The 17,118-nt window shown below is 49.4% G+C and overlaps 8 protein-coding genes and 1 non-coding gene across 9 annotated transcripts; 3 read left to right on the plus strand and 6 right to left on the minus strand.

Annotated features, from left to right (window-relative positions):
- Positions 1 to 3,589: 3,589 nt before the first annotated feature.
- On the minus strand, positions 3,590 to 5,604 carry B0J16DRAFT_183356 (major facilitator superfamily domain-containing protein). Its single transcript, XM_046122669.1, has 5 exons — positions 5,295 to 5,604; positions 4,959 to 5,247; positions 4,774 to 4,908; positions 4,501 to 4,727; positions 3,590 to 4,455 (listed from the first exon to the last, which is right to left on the minus strand). The coding sequence occupies exons 1-5, from the start codon at positions 5,451 to 5,453 to the stop codon at positions 3,769 to 3,771; spliced, it is 1,497 nt and encodes a 498-aa protein (XP_045978943.1). The 5' UTR covers positions 5,454 to 5,604; the 3' UTR covers positions 3,590 to 3,768.
- An 827-nt stretch (positions 5,605 to 6,431) lies between these two features.
- On the plus strand, positions 6,432 to 6,503 carry B0J16DRAFT_t279. Its single transcript has one exon. It is a non-coding gene; the product is annotated as a tRNA-Thr (tRNA).
- A 142-nt stretch (positions 6,504 to 6,645) lies between these two features.
- B0J16DRAFT_183373 (chaperonin 10-like protein) lies at positions 6,646 to 7,822 on the minus strand. The gene is made up of 3 exons (XM_046122670.1): positions 7,536 to 7,822; positions 7,359 to 7,488; positions 6,646 to 7,308 (listed from the first exon to the last, which is right to left on the minus strand). The coding sequence occupies exons 1-3, from the start codon at positions 7,799 to 7,801 to the stop codon at positions 6,658 to 6,660; spliced, it is 1,047 nt and encodes a 348-aa protein (XP_045978944.1). The 5' UTR covers positions 7,802 to 7,822; the 3' UTR covers positions 6,646 to 6,657.
- Positions 7,823 to 7,951: 129 nt separating this feature from the next.
- On the minus strand, positions 7,952 to 8,975 carry B0J16DRAFT_348872 (S-adenosyl-L-methionine-dependent methyltransferase). The gene is made up of 2 exons (XM_046128805.1): positions 8,553 to 8,975; positions 7,952 to 8,499 (listed from the first exon to the last, which is right to left on the minus strand). The coding sequence occupies exons 1-2, from the start codon at positions 8,862 to 8,864 to the stop codon at positions 8,209 to 8,211; spliced, it is 603 nt and encodes a 200-aa protein (XP_045978945.1). The 5' UTR covers positions 8,865 to 8,975; the 3' UTR covers positions 7,952 to 8,208.
- Positions 8,976 to 9,837: 862 nt separating this feature from the next.
- On the plus strand, positions 9,838 to 11,404 carry B0J16DRAFT_418076 (uncharacterized protein). The gene is made up of 3 exons (XM_046133734.1): positions 9,838 to 10,673; positions 10,721 to 10,927; positions 10,975 to 11,404. The coding sequence occupies exons 1-3, from the start codon at positions 10,011 to 10,013 to the stop codon at positions 11,386 to 11,388; spliced, it is 1,284 nt and encodes a 427-aa protein (XP_045978946.1). The 5' UTR covers positions 9,838 to 10,010; the 3' UTR covers positions 11,389 to 11,404.
- A 175-nt stretch (positions 11,405 to 11,579) lies between these two features.
- B0J16DRAFT_388429 (uncharacterized protein) lies at positions 11,580 to 12,560 on the minus strand (the record flags this gene model as incomplete). The annotated part of the gene is made up of 4 exons (XM_046131742.1): positions 11,580 to 11,774; positions 11,823 to 12,170; positions 12,210 to 12,332; positions 12,390 to 12,560. 4 exons carry the CDS (start codon positions 12,558 to 12,560, stop codon positions 11,580 to 11,582), a joined length of 837 nt encoding a protein of 278 aa, XP_045978947.1.
- Positions 12,561 to 12,582: 22 nt separating this feature from the next.
- Positions 12,583 to 13,134, minus strand: B0J16DRAFT_388430 (uncharacterized protein; the record flags this gene model as incomplete). The annotated part of the gene is made up of 2 exons (XM_046131743.1): positions 12,583 to 12,834; positions 12,886 to 13,134. The coding sequence occupies 2 exons, from the start codon at positions 13,132 to 13,134 to the stop codon at positions 12,583 to 12,585; spliced, it is 501 nt and encodes a 166-aa protein (XP_045978948.1).
- Positions 13,135 to 13,464: 330 nt separating this feature from the next.
- Positions 13,465 to 15,149, minus strand: B0J16DRAFT_348879 (uncharacterized protein). Its single transcript, XM_046128806.1, has 5 exons — positions 14,992 to 15,149; positions 14,733 to 14,938; positions 14,124 to 14,674; positions 13,815 to 14,070; positions 13,465 to 13,748 (listed from the first exon to the last, which is right to left on the minus strand). The coding sequence occupies exons 1-5, from the start codon at positions 15,006 to 15,008 to the stop codon at positions 13,732 to 13,734; spliced, it is 1,047 nt and encodes a 348-aa protein (XP_045978949.1). The 5' UTR covers positions 15,009 to 15,149; the 3' UTR covers positions 13,465 to 13,731.
- Positions 15,150 to 15,759: 610 nt separating this feature from the next.
- Positions 15,760 to 17,116, plus strand: B0J16DRAFT_358052 (uncharacterized protein; the record flags this gene model as incomplete). The annotated part of the gene is made up of 2 exons (XM_046129566.1): positions 15,760 to 16,255; positions 16,305 to 17,116. The coding sequence occupies 2 exons, from the start codon at positions 15,760 to 15,762 to the stop codon at positions 17,114 to 17,116; spliced, it is 1,308 nt and encodes a 435-aa protein (XP_045978950.1).
- Positions 17,117 to 17,118: the final 2 nt, after the last annotated feature.

The following is a 17,118-nucleotide window of genomic DNA, read 5'->3' on the forward strand; positions in this document are numbered from 1 at the left end:
TTGCCGTCCATCAGCAGCACGAAACTCGATCCAAGAGTCAGCCGGAGGAATTGACGAATGACCATGAGATGGAGGACGCTTGTGATACCCAGGAAACCCATATCCCACAGATCCACGAATCAGTAGCGACCACCGTAGTCATGACAGAGGCAGCGGCGCAAGAGGGAGTGGCAAGAAACCAAGACATTCAACCGGAACAATCTCAGGCTCAAACGCGAGACGCGCCAGCAGCAGAAGACGATGAGATGGACCTGAGCCCCTCAGAAGCAACAAGCGAGCTCAATCAAGATGAAAGAAATCGCACACTTAAAACTACTTCTGAGGCACAAGAAACCACCGAACCACCAAAAGAAATGTCCGAAGATGCAGATGACAGCACGGAATCAGATGTTCATATGGCGGAGGCTGACGAAGAGGATGCGGCAAATGAGAAGCCAGGACAAAACGACTTCCAGACGAGAGCGAAACCCCAAGACGAGCCTATACAAGGCGTACCCGCGCGCGAGACTAATACAGACGAGGCCGAGAAGGTATCGAAGGAACCAGACCTAAACATCGAATCAAACGTGGATCATTCGGCAAAGTCTGAATCGAAGAGATATTCTCAAGAGTCGAGTTTGCGGAGATGCAAACCAGATGAGCAGCCAAAATCAACACGTGAGACTCATGAGGATGGTCTCAAGACTAAGGACTCGGCCGATGAGAAAATCACAAATAAGGATCTTCCAAAGCTGGATTCAACGCCCGAAGAACTAGCCTCAGCGGAGACGGCTGCTTCATCCGAAGAAGTGAGCTCTGCAGAGAAGCCATCGAAACCAGATCTGAAAGTGTCAGCTCCGCTTGACAAACCACAGCAAGGCTCCCTCTCAACAGCCGAACTCGAAACCCTATTACAGGAAGGTGAAAGCTTGTATGACCAGCTTTCACATTCCGAATCCATTTCACAGCAAGATACCAATACCCCTCCTAGTTCGACTTCCTCTGATGATAGTAGTCTTATGATGGCTCATAACCCATTCGAGGGTATGGTGGTTGAACCGGACTCTGTTGAGACTGAGACATCTCGATCACACGTCAGGATGGGTGAAGACGTTGAAACGTCCAGTAGCCAGCCGCTGGCTAAGGAAAATTCAAGTCAGCATCATCCTTTATATGCTGATGTTGGCGAACGAGCATCCCTCCACTCTCGGTCAGTGTCTCTTAGTAGCGAGACACAGCGGTTGTCACTGGACGAGGCAAGCCAGCGGGGTCCGGCGCCCAGGAACAGTGTACAACCTCCTTCCTACGCTGAGCTGGGACATGGCTCTTCGACGCCGTCACGACCTTCTACCAGAGATGGCAGGGTTTCTCAGCAACATTCTCCTATAACCTCAACGGCCCAACGCACTTTCACGCCGGCAAAATCATTCACAGCCATCAACCAGTCTCTTGCACGACCTTCTCCGTACGCCAGCACTGGCCAAAGAGCGTCTACGTCTTCACGGCCATCTACTAGAGACCGCGAGACTAGCCATCAGCATTCTCCTTATTCTGAAATGGGCCAGCCCGCTTCCACGTCCATACGACAGACTACAGAACCTCTGCCTCGAAACTCATCAGGGCCACGAGCTTCTTCGCACTCTCGTCCATCACTCAGAGGTGGCGAAGGAGTACAGGTTCATTCACCTAAGCGACAAGAAGGCTTGGCAGGAGCTCATCATGAGGCTCGATTAGTGTCGAAGTCGCCGCCAGTTCAGATGCCACTTCCTGGAGCTGCGGGAAGGGATAGGCCCCAAGTGCAGTCAGGCAGTCCACTACAGCAGGTAACCGCTTCGCCATTACGGGCACCTTGCGAAGTATCACAGCCCAGTACCATGCGTCCACCTTCACAAGCTGCCGATGGTCCACGACAGTCGGCTGATGCTCCCTCAACGAGCTCTGGGGGTCTTCGACACCCGCATGCGCAGTACATCTCATCGCCACCTGTGATGAATATGACATCATCAAACCCTGGACCAGCATCCATCCAGTGCCGAGAGACAACCGCCTCCTCAGCTCATGAACCGACCATCAGGAATGCGCAACCCACACCTGCATCTCGAGCCATTTCCAATCCGGCTACTACGCCCCAGCCGCCCTATGTGCCAGCGACCTTCGGGCGCCCTTCTGTCAACGGTCATGTAGTTCGCGAGGGGCTGCCTTCAAGACAGCCAGCATTACAAAGCCCTCGGCTTCCTTCCATTCCCCAAAACACTCCCGCGCCGCCAGTTAATGAGTCTCCAAGACTGTCCTATGCGAGCACCTCCCGATCGAGCTCCCTGTCCCATGGTTACAAAGTACCTGTGACTCAGCCACTACCGTCACCCCGGGTGTTGGCAGGCGAGACATCACCCGCTCAGGACTTTCGTATACCAGCTTCACCACACCAACTGGTCAGAGAACTCCCCAGACCGTATGCGACACGTGGACAATCTTGGTCACACGTACCGCCATCTCCGCAACAGACATCGGTGAGATTGCCTCCTCCAAGCACTCTTACCCACGGGCACCCGTCACCGCCGATCGGCGCATCTCCACGCTTGCAAGCCATGGAAGTTCCTCGGCCTGGCTCAGCGATTCATGGGAGTAGACCTCCCACATCTCCTCGACAGTACGCAATGAGTCTTTCTCGTCCAGGCTCTGTTGTTCATGGAGCACAGGCACCGAGCGCGGCATCGTCTCCACAGCTTGCATCAGCATCGACCACTTCACCAAGACCAAATACTGCTAACAGCATACGTGTCCCACCATTGAATGCCATGTCCCTACGTCAAAGGACATCGTCGGTGGCACAAATGGAACCTTCCATATCTTCAATTAGCGACAGCTGGGGAAGTTCTTCCCATGGACCCTTACCACCACTCCGTCACCAAGGAAGCAATTACATCCCTGCTTCCTCAGCACCTGAGTACACCCGGGCACCGCCGTCTACTGCAAACCATGCATATACACACCCCGACATTAATACCCAAAATCATCATGACCACTCATACTCATACAGAAGTGGTTCCCAAAACCGGGATTTAACACCACGGTCTCACAGGCCCGCTTACCAAGTCCCCGTTCAACAGGGAAACCCCCCACCGAGACTTGATTCTCTTCTCACCCTTGTCTCCCCGCCCGTCGCTCTAAAAATTCAAGAGAAAACCGGCATGGGTCACGATTTACAACCTGAGGATTGCCTCAACTACGATAACAAGTACCAATGTTTATTTTGTCGAATTGGTATCGCTGAGCGGGCCGTTTTCATCCAGCACCTGGATAGGTTTTGTCCTTATACTCAACCAGACCCTAATAAACCAAAACAGGCGAAACAAGTTCGCCGCTAGAAATGTTTATCTGTGAAATTCAGATTACCTGCATGCCATCTTTTTAGGATGCGCGAGTAAAGGAATACTTTCTTGTATATATTTGTGGGCAAGGAAAGCATGGAAAAGTTTCAGGCGTGGTGTTTTCTGGCTGGAGAATTCATTATTTCCTTGGTTTCGGCGTTAGGCTACTGTTTTGAGAGTGAATAGGAGTTATCAATGTGGCTAGTTAGAATATTGGAGTAGGAGCATAGTTATACTTAAGTATTTACGCTTTAAACCCTTAAATCGTGACAGTATGATAAATTCTTATAGGCTTAATGAATCCATTTTTATATGTCGTGCTATCATGACACAAGTATCTACACACAAGGCGTGAGTTTGACAGCGGATTCGAGTTTCAAGACACAAGTAAGCTATCAACAACTAATACAAAGTGTGCTCACTGAACCATCTTCTCGTCAGTCTTCGAGTCACTCGCTGCTCCGCCTTCAACACCAGCCGCATCAAGGCCCAGCTGAGCTGTATCCCAACCTTGGCTCTGGAGATACTCGCGGAACTTTTGATCTTCGAGAGTAATAGTATCTTGGCCGATATGAGGAATGCAAAAGAAAACTATGAGAGCCGAAAGAATACAAAGACTAGAGGATACCCAGAAAGGATATTGAGCGCTTTGGGTCTCGTTGCCACCAGCGGCTTGGATGTATGGAAACACGTATGTGCCAACAAACGCGCCGATCTTCCCAACCGCAGCAGCAATACCGTAGTATCGACCTCGGACTCCAGTAGCGCATGTCTTGGCTGCGAGAAGGCCGATATTGTTTCCGGGACCTAGCTCACCGAGGGCTTGGAAGATACCAAACACAACGGCGAAGGCGGCGATTTGGCCTGAAATCTTGTCATAGACACCTGCCATGATGAAGCCGACAATGGCTTGAAGCGTAACACCGAGGATGAGAGTGTATCGGGGACCGATCCAGTCACTGACGAAAGCACCGATCAATGTACCTGGCAGGTAGAACATGTTGACGACGGTGTTCCAGCCAAAGACTGTGGTGAGAGGTGCGTTGTCGCCGTAGATACCTGATAGAATCGACGAAGAGTAGATACCGAAAGCGTATGATGAGAACTAAAAATGTCAGCTAGAGGATCCTTAAGTACATGGAGAACTTACGTTGTAGAGGAACCAGACAAGGCTGACAGCGAAAAGCCTGAACCAGTAGTAACGCAGAACCAACGAGTATGGCGTTTGACGTCTCATGGATTGCTTGGCAAATTCTTCAGGCTCTTTGAGTCGTAGTCGTAGGACAAAAAGAATAAGAGGAAAGACAACGCCAATACCAAGACTTGTTCTCCAAATGGTACCAAAATTGGCGTTGTGAGCGGCGGCAGCAACGACGTCTGTGTCGTGTCAGCGATATGATGAGCAGTGGTTGAGGTGACTTACAAGGAACGAAGGCACCAATGACAAAGCCGAAGTCAATCATCGAATTGGTGAACAGGATGAACCATCGATTTCGGGTGCCTTTCTTCATTTGACCACTGGACTCTGCGCATCCAACGCTACCTGCTGGATATTCACCTGAGTTTGTTAGCACAACTTGGTTGGCCAATGATTCAAAGAATGTTTACCTCCTATGCCAATACCAACAAAGAATCGCCAGGCAGTCAACATGTTGAACATTCCAACGGGTTCACCGTGCCAGTAGGAACCAGCAGCCAAGGCAGTAAAGATGATAAGAATAACAGTAGACACCATGAGCGTATTTGTTCGCGACCAGTGGTCAGCGAGGAAGCCAAATACTAGCTGACCAACGACGGTGCCTACAAAGGCAATATCAGAGACGTATTTGAACGCATTCGATTTGACATAGACATCGCCATATTGTCGCCTCAGCGTAGTGTTAACGGAACCGATGACCTGAGCATGTTAGGAGATTTTTCACAAAGTGACGTCGTAAAGCTCACGTTGTTGATGTAGCCATCCGAGAAAAGACCAGCACCGCAAGCGAATACCGGGAGAACTGTCTCCATCCAAGGCCGTTGAGGAATATCGTCTTGGACTTCATCGTTATGACGAGCCTCAGCAGAAGCGTCGCCATCGGATTTCTTCCTAAAGCCTAGCATCGTGGTGTGTTCACCAAAAGTGGTAAATCACAATGATATTGTGCAAAGAAGATAAAGCGCACGCCCAGTCACAGTTATACAAAGCGGAGGAAACAGGCAGGGTCACGTTTTGCGGTCAAGGAATAGGTGATGCCTCGGGTAAGAGCGATGGGCTCGGTGTCACAGGATGGATGTCTTGAATTTAAAGGAAAGAAGGTAAATCCCGCTAGACAGGAAAGGATGGTATCTGTGAGGTAATGAGAGGGAGATAAGCTTGCAAGACCAGATGCAACCAACAGACGCTCCACAGTCCCAAGTCCTTTTCAGCAGCTCGTTAAACAAGCTCTGCGAATCATTACGTACACGAGGACAGGCAGTCGCTTAGAATAAAAGGTCGCCGACACCGAATCAACTCGGCAGGTCGTCCAATTGACTTTGACGAAGCCTCTATGAAGCGTCGATTTATTACCGTGTTGGGCTTTCCGTGGCTTGCTGCTCGGCTCAAAAATGCCGGAAATTGCCCTCCGACCTGTCATTGCGCAGAGCCTACGCTAGGACGAATATGTCAGGTGCAAGATGCCTGTTCGTTCCTCCTGGTATCAATAATCAGCTGTTATTCTTTGTCAATCCATCGCTTCGATTGTTTAGTTGGCGATGGACCCAGAAATTAAGAAACGGCCCGACCTGGGGGAGGGTCGAATGGCTGGGGAAAGTTTTCTGTTTGGCTTTCGAAGGCAGTAGAAACTACTAGATAGAATCTCCATGCCTCTACAGATGAACTGGAATTAATACGCTACAAACAGTGCTGTAGATCACGGGGAATTATTCCCTGCGCACCGATGGGAATATCATGGGCACACGAGCATTTTCTACAACGAGATTCTGTTACGGAAGAGGCGCTGCAATGTTCAGGTGAAGCCGATGTAACGTTGTTTTTGTGGCTGTTGGCTAAGCAGTATATGAGTTATAATTCGTTGCTCGACGCTAACGAAAACAGCCGCCTCTATAGCTCAGTGGTAGAGCGTTGCACTTGTAATGCAAAGGTCCATCGTTCAATCCGGTGTGGAGGCATGCAAACAATCTTTTTGCCTTTTTTCCCTGCAGTGTCAATCAAACTTATCGTTATCGGAGATGGTTCTGATTTTGTTTTAGAGTTTGACTCTACATCTATCTTTATTGACTTCGAATTGGACTATATGTAGGGCTATTCACGTTAAATAGTTATCTAAAGAGTGTAAACAAGCTTTCCTCCAGACACCTTATCAGCTCGCAGTTCATCTAGTCCTTTCAGAATGCCTTCGAAACCATTGCCGCCTCGGTTAACATAGGTCTGTGGGGCCTTGAGCTTACCCTCCTCGAGGAGCTGTCGGGTGATCTCCCAAAAGTCCTTGGCAAAGTCAAACTCATCAGGCTTGGGTGGTGTCTCAGAGCCCTTGACGAATCTCTCCCCAAAGATGGAGTACATCAGAGTAACATAGGGTCCGTCAACTTTGGGGTTCACGTCCAACAATTGCTTCTGGTCTACTGGAAGGAGAGTAGCGTACTTCCCGCCCTCTGTGCTTAGCGATCCGGCGCAGGTGGCTGCTCCTAGACCGGTGCAGTCCCAAGCGAGCTTCAAGGTGTTATTGGTGTATTTGCGGATCTCTTCTGCAACGTTGGAAGATTTGTAGTCGAAAACGGCTTCAGCTCCAAGGGACTTGAGATAGTCGAAGTTGTGTGGGGAAGCTGTTGCGATGACTCGCAAACCTGATAGCTTGGCGAACTGGATGCCGTAGATGCCAGTTGCAGTGCTTCCGCCATAGATGAGAATGAATTCGTCACTCTTCTTAGCTTCGTTGGGCAGCGGTAGACCCAGAGTCTTATAGAGTCCTTGGCCCTAGTCATCGGTCAGCATCAGCTCATCGCTTTTGGTAGACAAATACTCACTACAGTCGCAATAGAAATACCGAGGGTAGCAGCTTCTTCGTCGCTCACATTATCCGGTGTCTTGATTTGAACATCGCCTTTGGCAACAATGTATTCAGCAAATCCTCCGTTCTCATGCTGCGTTCGATCACTAAAGAGGGTTAGCGACGAACCTCGAGTTTCCAGTAAGACACTTACCCTCCATGCACTACTCCGCTAATACGATCACCCTTTTTGAAAGGCTTGGTCACTTTACTTCCAACTTCTTCAACGACACCAGCATAGTCGCATCCGATTCGGGAGCCAGCGTCGGCGACTTCAAAGTCGATATGCTTCCAGTCTGTGGGGTTGATACCGACAGCATTGACTTTAATAAGCACATAATCGTCACGAAGCTTGGGCTTTGGGACTTCTTGGATAGTGGCCTTGCCCTTTTCAACCATAACGATGGCTTTGGTAGTCATGATGGCGGTTTTGTATGAACGATGAGGAACGATACGATTGATCTGACGTAAAGACAAATATGGAATCGTTGAGCTTTTGTAGAAGATTGAGATCACTAGTGGCGTCATGATGGTGGACTAATGACGATCTGCGTCATTGATAAGTCTTTGTGCTATGGTACAAATCGTGCTATGAAGCGAAGATTATAAATCTCCCTCAATCAACCGTATCCACGGAGTTTTTGATAGCAATTCCACTTCTAATGAAACATCTTGGCTTCTTAACTCAAAACCATGAATTTATAAGCTCAAGTCTATCGATAATGCCTCTGATTGGCCACATGAGCTTCAACGTTATATATAGAACAAATAGTATTCGTAATCAACTCCTCCCAATGAGCTCATACAGAACTCATGATTGATCAGCTCTAATCCTTGGTAGCAATTGCGACCGTGACCAACGCATCGTTTCGATATACCTGCGTCTTATCAGGATTGAACCCTGCTTCCACCAATTCACTTTTCATTTGCTCCTCTTGTGAAGATCTGTCTTGTACTGGCACAGGAGAACCGGCGCCTTCGAATGAGCTAACTATAGCGATTCCTCCAGGCTTGAGGGTTCGATGAACTTCTTCCAGAGTGAATTTCGCAGCCTGAGCAGATTGGAATGGCCAGTTGCTGAAAGAGTGGCTGAAATGGTTGTTTGAAAAGTCCAGATCCTAATTTCCAGTTAGTATTGAGACCTCAAAGGCGCAGCGCAATTAGGACTTACTCGAGCATCCATGACATGAGCCTCCAAAGGCCATTTGTTTCGCTTCGCCTCCTCTTCGCAGCACATGACGAATTGAGGGTTGTCATCAGTCGCTTGGATACGAAAGCCCTTCGCCGATGGTGAAGCCCTAGCTATGATGGCTTTTGACACAAGCCCAAAGCCGCAGCCATTGTCATGGATCAGGTCCGTTGACTTGATTGGAGCAATGAGGTTAAGTGAGAAGTTGACAAAGTCATTCCCACTTCCCCCTAGCTCACCCGCGTCTGATGCCTTTCGCTGAGTCATTTGTTGTGTCTCAAAGGCCAAAGACATTATAATTAGAGATGGTTAGGTTGCGGTGAGCAAATAGTGATCTCATGGTGAGAAAGGGCATATTTAAGCAGAGACAGTTGTCCACTCTCTTATCTTGCCTGTAAGAATGAGGCGGCCTACGGTGAAGAAAGTGGAGTGGAATCATAGAAAAAGCAAAGAAATGGCCCTGTTTGGGCAATATTTTCAGCTGCCAAGGATGCTGCAACAATTTGACACCAATACCTCGCAAATACGAAAAGAATGTGCTGTAATACGACGGGTCAAAGCGTAAGCTGATGTGAGGCGTGGTGGGTTGATTGTGGCTATGACTTTTCTACGCGAATCTCTCGCACTGGATTGATTGGCTGGTAGTACGCTTCCAAGTTGAAGCCGAGAGCATAAGAGACGAAATCATTTGGTCACCTTATGCGAGCTTAGGCTAGCAGTTAGGCTACTTTATTTCTGAAGCCTAAGCCTTAGAGGATAATTCTACTGACACCCACCTCCCTCTTACTCACTATTCACGAAAAGCGAACAGTATCTAGCACAGCGTTTTAGAAGATATAAAAATGAGAACGTTTTCTGCCAAACTTTCCTATTGAACAAACCCATTCTTAACACATTTGTACTTCCTGTTGATCTTTGCAATCGCTCTCTTGCCATCATGACAGTCCATCCCCGCTGTGGATCTTCCTCTACGCAGCCGCTACTGTAGACACCTAACAAAGCCGCCTTCAAGGATCAGAATATACCAGACATAAGGATAAGGGTCTTTGGCAGCTCTTGTTTAAACCGAAAGAGGCTACATCTAGGCTTCTCTGGTATAGGATAAGGGGTTGTAAGGCTGAAAACATGAAGACTGACAAGGCAACTCCCGAGTCAGTTCCGCGGAAGAGATGTGGAGGCTTCCCCGCAAACCACATTCCGGAGCAAGCGGAGGAGTGAGATTCCACTCTGTCGGAAGTCAGAAAGTGGAGATCGGAAGCCGGGTCTTGCATTTCTTGGTTATTAGTTCGCTCACGGACTCGCCGGCTGTGTCTATGACGGAAGTATGGGGACTTTATAAGATATCAACATCAACGATTGTTCTCCTCAAAGTCAATAAGAGCAGAAATAACTCTCCTCAATCTCTAGGCTTCGTCCTTCATTTATCACAAACCACATACAATGGCTGAATCAACAAGCAACCAAAAGCCGTTTGACATTGCCATCGTCGGCGGTGGCATCGCGGGTCTCACTCTTGCCATCGCTCTACACCGTCGCAACATCCCCGTCACCCTCTACGAGCGAGCTGATGACTTCCACGAGATTGGAGCTGGAGTCTCATTCACGCCCAATGCTGTGCAGGCGATGAAGGTCTGCCATCCTGGTGTCCACGATGCTTTCCACAAAGTATGCACCTGGAACGCCTGGGAATCTAAGAAGGAGACTTGGTTCGACTTTCTAGACGGCACCACCGAAGAGGACAAGACTGAGTTCAGCATCAAGACTTCTTTGGGTCAGAATGGAGTGCACAGAGCTCATTTCCTTGATGAGCTTATCCATCTACTGCCATCGGATAGAGTGAAGTTCGGCAAGCAGATTGAGGAGGCACATGAGGATTCCGATGGCAAGATCCGCATGACCTTCTCTGATGGTTCAACAGCACATGCCGATGCTTTGATCGGTTGCGATGGTATCGGTTCTCACGTCCGAAAGTTCATTGTGGGAGACAAGCACCCATCTGCACGACCTCAATATTCTCACAAGTACGCCTACCGTGGTCTTATTCCCATGGACAAGGCGATCGAGGCTGTGGGTGAGGAGAGAGCACGAAATGCGTGCATGCATGTAAGTTGATACAAGTCACCTTCACAACTGATACTGACGTATACCAGATGGGACCCGATGGTCACATCCTGACATTCCAAGTGAACCATGGCGAGAAGTTGAACATTGTCGCTTTCCGCACCGATCCGAATGAGTGGGATAACCCCAAAAAGATGACAAAAACTGCCCATCGACAAGACGCTCTTGATGATTTCAAGGGATACAACAGTCAAGTGCGAAATCTCTTGAAGCTCACAGAAGAGACTCTCAGTGTCGTATGTACTTTCTTCCTCTCATATGAGCTTATTACTAACAGTCACAGTGGGCAATCTTCGACACAGGCGACAACCCCATTCCCACTTTCTACAAAGGCCGAATAGCCATTCTCGGTGATGCCGCCCACGCCTCAAGTCCTCACCACGGCGCAGGAGCTGGATTCTGCATCGAAGATAGCGCTGTCATGGCAGAACTACTAGCCGACAAACGGGTGCAGAGTCGCTCAGACCTTGAGACGGCGTTTGCAGCCTTTGATGCTGTGAGAAGGGAGAGGACGCAATGGCTTGTTCAAAGTAGCAGATTTATTGGCGATGCTTATGAGTGGCGAGCGAAGGGTGTAGGAAAGGATTTCGCTGGCATTGAGAGGGAGATTAATGAGAGGATCACGAAAATCTCAGATGTTGAGATTGCGAGGTCTTGTGAGATGGCATGGGAGAAGTTTGGCGAGAAGCAGGGTTGATATTTTCTTTAGCTTTCAAATAATACTTTTAACATACGCTTAACAAGGTATATGAGATAAAGAGTGTCCTATACTAATTGTAAAAGGAGTATCTGTTCGTATTTAGTCGAATCTGCAGAAACATATCCGACTCGACCAAATACAGAACCAGGCCTCGCCATAGATGTGCATGAGATTGCGACAAGATCAGATCATGATATCCCACCCGCCATCAGGCCTGGAGCAAGGTGGTTCGTCTCTCCCAATAATCGATTCATAACGTCATCAATGGTATTGTACTTAAAATAGTGCCTATCTCGCTGCGCTTTGGGCATCTTGGTGATATCATAATACTGTCCACCAATACGCGTTGGACCATCGCCATGTTTGTTACCGTATGCCTTCAGCTTCACCATACAGTTAGTACCTTCATTCTAACGAACTCTAAAACGTACCTGGGATCCCCAGTTGACCTTATCCCATCTCGACATATCCTTGGCCCTCTTATCTCGGTTATCAACAATCTCATCATATTGCTTATCAAAGTTATTAGGGGCAGTAAGTTCGATGTCCGCTTCTTCAGTAAGGTCTATCACCTTGTAGATCCACGAGCAACACTCCTCGGAGAACTCGTAGTCGATCTGTTCTCGGCCCCAGTGGATGAGCATGAAGAGAACTAGACCGAGGTTCTTGATTTCTGAATCAGGCTTGAAGACGTCTTGCTTCTTGAGTGCGTCGATGGTAGCCAGAGTGAGATAGCCCCACTTCGCTGATGGATTCACACTTCTCGGGATCCTCGCAATCTGCAGCTATGCGTTAGAGGGCATGACGGGGGTGGTGACTGTGTTAGACTTGCTCTCATAGGTGACGACATCGCTGCGAAGAATCAGGGCCAGACCCTCAACTTCAGGCCAGAAGTCACGATAGCTTGCCTTGGCCTTAAAGACGGAGTTGAATTGAAGGAACTGTGCACCAATTAGTTACTGCGATAAAGTGGGTGGGTGGTATTTGATAAGACTTACGATGTTCTCCATCAGCTCGTGCATGCCGTACGCGGTGAAGTCGTTATAGATGTGCAGATCAAAGTCATCCTGATCGCGCTTGAGAGCTTCACATTGCCACCAAGTCACGCGATTGGGCGCGCATTGTAAAGTAGAAAGACCAGTCAGGATGAAGCGATGCAAGCTTACCATAAGGCTTCTTGCCTTCTCCCTCTTATTCTCCATCCTTGTCCTTATCTCCGCCCTCTTCCTCTTCATCTACCAAGCTCGAATCCACCAATTCTTCGTCCTCTTCGTTCCGTTCCGAAGGGGGAATAGGCAAGCAGATAAAATCCCAATCATCATTCCCCTCGTCATCAGGAACAGTGCCATCCTGCTTCATCGCTTCCTCTCTCATCTTCCACTTCGCAGCGGACAGCTTAAGGCCCGCCTTATGAGCCTCAAGCCAAGGGCCATGATCCTCCCACTACTTGCGACTGTTGAGAGTCATGGATCGGTCGGGGGTCGCGTCAATTACAATGACCCAGCGTGAGGGCATGGGTAGGTTCTCAATGACATTTGCCTCTGCGCATTCACGAGGCATGAATTGAGGCATCATGGATTCTCCCTTGGGACCTTTTAGAATGCGACGCTGGCAAGATCCTCGAGGCGTTTGGGTGGTTTCGCCTTGCTCCTCCGCATTACCAGTTCTCGCACTCTTAGACGCGGGCTGGTTATCTTCAGCGTCAGTGGCTGGGCGCTTGTTCTGCGCTCCTCTTGGCGGCATTTTGGTATAGTTTACGGTCAGGTCAAGATAATAATAACACTAAATTACGTCACGCAACGGCTGAGGGGAGTCGTTCTCTTAAGGGGATGAAACTCAAATTTGATCGGCCGTGTATCGTTACGTCACTGTGTTAGTAGCCACAAAAAAGCAATTTTTGGTGTTTGTGGCAGACGCGTCGAGGTTACCCTGTACAGAACCTGTTATTTGCGCGCGTGGCATATTGTAGAGAACAAGGGAATCTTAAGATGAGAAGAATAAATAAAGTACCGAAGACTAATTAAATGTCTATGCCGTTGGTTTGCTTGTGACCCTCGTTGAGCATATGTCGTTTGGCGTGTTGCGTTAAACCTACAGTGAACGATGGTCGATATCAGCATCTATGAAAGGTCGCATTGGATGCTTTTGAGAATCTGTATCTCGAAACCTCAAGCAGTCAAGGGGTGTGAAGCAAGTTTCCCATATTTGAAAGTAATCAGTAGCATCAATTCTTTGAGAGCAATAATTAATAATTGTCGGGTACAAATGCGAAAAGACAGAACAGGTCATTAATCTTTCTGCATCTTGTTTATAACGAAGACAAGCCCGCCCGCATTTGATCTACATCCATTGCTCCACTAAATCAGGCACAAGAAAGTCAACTCAATTCCACGAATTTCCAAGCTTGGGTCAGAGATTCTTACCTTTCATGCCAAGAGCTCGCGCTTCGTCAATGACAGCCTGCGGGATGAGTTCTTCCAGGCTGTTCATTTCCGGTTCCCAATCAAGCGTCGCCTTGGCTCTGTCTGCCCCAGCGCGCGCATTGGTTCCTAGCAGCACGGATCCACGCGGAATCAAACGATCGAATTCCTCAACATCGACTTCATCCACTTCGTTGCTTGGGATTAGGTTAAAGTCATTTGCCGCGATGGCGACTCGTCGCGAGATGTCGCCAAATGACTGTCCACTCTGTTAGTATCCTGCAAGCACTTGACGCGCATCAGAGAACCTACCATTTCTCCCACACCAGTAAAGAAAACTCCATTTGCGCCCCAAATGTTTTCATCTTGGTCGCCTTCAGCCGCCTTTTCCACTAATCGCAAAAATAAGCGACTCAAGTCTTGGATGTGAATGTTACCCCATCGACTCTCGCCAGCTCCAACCCTCAGTCCCCGCTGTCGCATCAGTGTCGCATTAGCGAGGTCCGGAATCTGCATGCTTCGCTGATTGCCAGGTCCACGACCTTTGCCAAAAATGATCGGGGGAATGACGAGGGCTGTTTTGACAGGCGATTCTTGTTCCTTCACCGAAATGATATAGTTATCCACAGCGCGACTGGGATATTGTCTAATGAACGACTTGATGGAGTCGATGCCGCTCAGGTCATTGTAGATGACATCACTACCGGAGCCAAAGACCCGCGTCTTGTCAGCGAGTTCACCAGCTGCGAGTGCGCTTGCGCCTGAGATTTGGATATAGTATGGCGATTTAGAGCCTTTGGATTTGTTCGCAAGAGCATCGTAGATGGTTTGGACGCTTTCTAGATGGCCGGTAGCTGCCAGATCTGCAGGGACAGTGACATTAGCGAGCGGAACAAAAGCGGGGGACTGTCTAGAACAGACGGATCACAATGTCGGCTTCCTTGGCTTCTTGAGCGATGATGTCTGTATCGTCGAGGCCGCCGTTGACGAGTTCCACTTGCTGGAAGGCCTCGGTAATTGCAGCGCCTTTGGATGCGTCTCGGACTAAAGCGCGAACTTTGAACTCGGGGTGCGATTTGAGCAGCAGATGGAGGAGGTCGCCCCCGATGTACCCAGAAGCTCCAGTGCTGTTTAGATCCATGTTAGCTGATGGAAGCCGCTGAGAGAGAGGGACACTGACAGAAAGATTCTGGTCATGGTTGATGTTGTTTGGGATCAGTAAATGCAGAATGCAATTATTATGATGCTTTTCTTTTTGGTATGGACTGAAGAAGTTGTCAGGCTGGTCTGCACCTTCCTTCATTGTGAAGTGTTCCAGCGTGCTTACAGTGACTTTAGGTGCTCAAGCGCTGTGCCTCGGCCTGAGGTTTCCACTTCCACATTGTTTCGCAGCTGGAACAAACATCGCTTCAACTTGAACCACCGCAAAAAGTGCCACGCTGCAACGACATCAGGGGATCGGTCATCTGGTCTCAAGAAGTGGCAAAGCTCAGTCTGATCATACAACCTGCGCTATAAGACCTTCGACGCATCCATGCTACTCCGATTTACTGGGCGGGCTCTGGCCAAGCACCAAACGCGCCCGAATTCGCGTCCTCGAAGCAGCCCTACTGCAGATGCAACAATCCCACCCACAGTCGACCGGAACATATCGTCCTAGAATCCTTTAACATGACCACGATTGGTCCCGTCCAAGCCATTCGAGATCTGGCTACAGAGCACGAACTGTCACTCAGAACGACCCCCGCAATCCGAGATCCACACTTCGGGACAAGACACCCCGAGTATGATCCCCTCTCGCCGTCAACATGTCATGGCTTCGCGATGTCCCCAATAATACCGCGTGGGGTTTTCGAGATTGGGGGTCACTTTCGGCCCGCTATATAAGCATGGTCGACGCTCCGCCCCCCAGTTCTAACCGATGAACTTCCCTACGAACGTCAACACCATGGCTGAAGATCAAGCATCGAGAAAACGATACGCCGTCGTCGGCACGGGCGGCCGATCAAGCTTCTTCTACTCAGCGATCGCAACCGACTACAACAAGACCTCCTGCATCGTAGCCTTCTGCGACACCAACCAAACTCGCATGAACTATGCCAACTCGAAGCTCACGTCCCTCGGGCACGGCGAAGTCCCGACGTATCTCGCCAGCAACTTCGACCAGATGATCAAGGAGTCCAAACCCGACGAGGTCATCATCACAACTATGGACAGAACGCATAACATATACATTGTCCGAGCGCTGGAACTGGGTTGCAATGTCATTACGGAGAAGCCCATGACGATCGATGCACCCAGGTGCAAAGAGATCTTCTCGGCGGTTGAGAGGACTGGCAAGAAGGTCCGCGTAACGTTCAATTACAGATATGCGCCCCACAACACCAAAGTCTTTGAGCTGATCAAGTCGGGGGCCATCGGAAAAGTCACCAGTGTTCACTTCGGTATGTAGGAATGACAGGCGAACGAGGGCATAGACTGACACGAGTACAGAATGGATGCTCAACACAAGCCACGGAGCAGACTACTTCCGTCGCTGGCACAGAGACAAGCGCAACAGCGGCGGTCTCTTAGTCCACAAGTCAACGCATCATTTCGACCTCGTCAACTTCTGGCTTCAAACACGACCCCAAACTGTTTTTGCGACAGGCGACCTTGCTTTCTACGGCAGAGAGAACGCAGAGAAGCGTGGCAAGACCGAGTTTTATACCCGCGCGCACGGCAGCGAAGTCGCCAAGTCCGATCCCTTCGCACTACATCTCGATCAGAACCCTCAATTGAAGGCCATGTATCTCGACGCCGAGCATGAAGATAGCTACTACCGCGACCAGAGCGTTTTTGGCGACGGAATTAGCATTGAGGATACGATGAATGTGCTCGTCAAGTATCGTAACGGAGCCAGTCTCTCCTACTCCCTCACAGCTTACGCCCCATGGGAAGGCTTCCGTGTGAGCTTCAACGGAACGGGCGGGCGACTTGAGGTCGAGATTGTTGAGAATAGCTATGTCAACTCTGGCGGCGACCAAGCTGCTGAGGGTTCTATCGAGAGTCGAAAGATCCTGCTGCGACCTCTTTTCGAGAAGCCACGAGAGATCCAGGTTGAGGAAGGTGTTGGTGCGCATGGAGGTGGGGATACAGTGCTGCTGAACGATCTGTTTGGAACACCTGTATCGGACGAATACATGAGAGCGGCGAGTCACGTTGATGGAGCCGCTTCGATACTGACGGGTATTGCGGCTAATCGATCCATTGCCACAGGTCAAGCTGTCAATGTGGACGATATTCTGATGGTTCCAGACTCTTGAGA

This window comes from Fusarium flagelliforme (assembly GCF_020744385.1).
Source record: "Fusarium flagelliforme strain FIESC 12 MPI-CAGE-AA-0113 chromosome Unknown B0J16scaffold_7, whole genome shotgun sequence".
Taxonomy (NCBI): Eukaryota; Fungi; Ascomycota; class Sordariomycetes; order Hypocreales; family Nectriaceae; genus Fusarium; species Fusarium flagelliforme.

Bases quoted from the DNA above. Each gene is read 5' to 3' on its own strand.
- B0J16DRAFT_348872 (XM_046128805.1), bottom strand. From the start codon at position 8,864: ATGTCTTTGGCCTTTGAGACACAACAAATGACTCAGCGAAAGGCATCA. The intron at 8,500-8,552 runs GTAAGTCCTAAT...ACTGGAAATTAG, and splicing joins CTCATGTCATGGATGCTCGA to GATCTGGACTTTTCAAACAA.
- B0J16DRAFT_348879 (XM_046128806.1), bottom strand. The intron at 14,675-14,732 runs GTCTGTTCTAGA...CTGTCCCTGCAG, and splicing joins GGAAGCCGACATTGTGATCC to ATCTGGCAGCTACCGGCCAT. The intron at 14,071-14,123 runs GTAGGTTCTCTG...CAGAGTGGACAG, and splicing joins TTACTGGTGTGGGAGAAATG to TCATTTGGCGACATCTCGCG.
- B0J16DRAFT_183356 (XM_046122669.1), bottom strand. From the start codon at position 5,453: ATGCTAGGCTTTAGGAAGAAATCCGATGGCGACGCTTCTGCTGAGGCT. The intron at 4,909-4,958 runs GTAAACATTCTT...TAACAAACTCAG, and splicing joins TGTTGGTATTGGCATAGGAG to GTGAATATCCAGCAGGTAGC. The intron at 4,456-4,500 runs GTAAGTTCTCCA...TGACATTTTTAG, and splicing joins TTGTCTGGTTCCTCTACAAC to TTCTCATCATACGCTTTCGG.
- B0J16DRAFT_418076 (XM_046133734.1), top strand. From the start codon at position 10,011: ATGGCTGAATCAACAAGCAACCAAAAGCCGTTTGACATTGCCATCGTC. The intron at 10,674-10,720 runs GTAAGTTGATAC...GACGTATACCAG, and splicing joins CACGAAATGCGTGCATGCAT to ATGGGACCCGATGGTCACAT. The intron at 10,928-10,974 runs GTATGTACTTTC...TAACAGTCACAG, and splicing joins CAGAAGAGACTCTCAGTGTC to TGGGCAATCTTCGACACAGG.
- B0J16DRAFT_183373 (XM_046122670.1), bottom strand. From the start codon at position 7,801: ATGACTACCAAAGCCATCGTTATGGTTGAAAAGGGCAAGGCCACTATC. The intron at 7,489-7,535 runs GTAAGTGTCTTA...AACCCTCTTTAG, and splicing joins AGCGGAGTAGTGCATGGAGG to TGATCGAACGCAGCATGAGA. The intron at 7,309-7,358 runs GTGAGTATTTGT...ACCGATGACTAG, and splicing joins GTATTTCTATTGCGACTGTA to GGCCAAGGACTCTATAAGAC.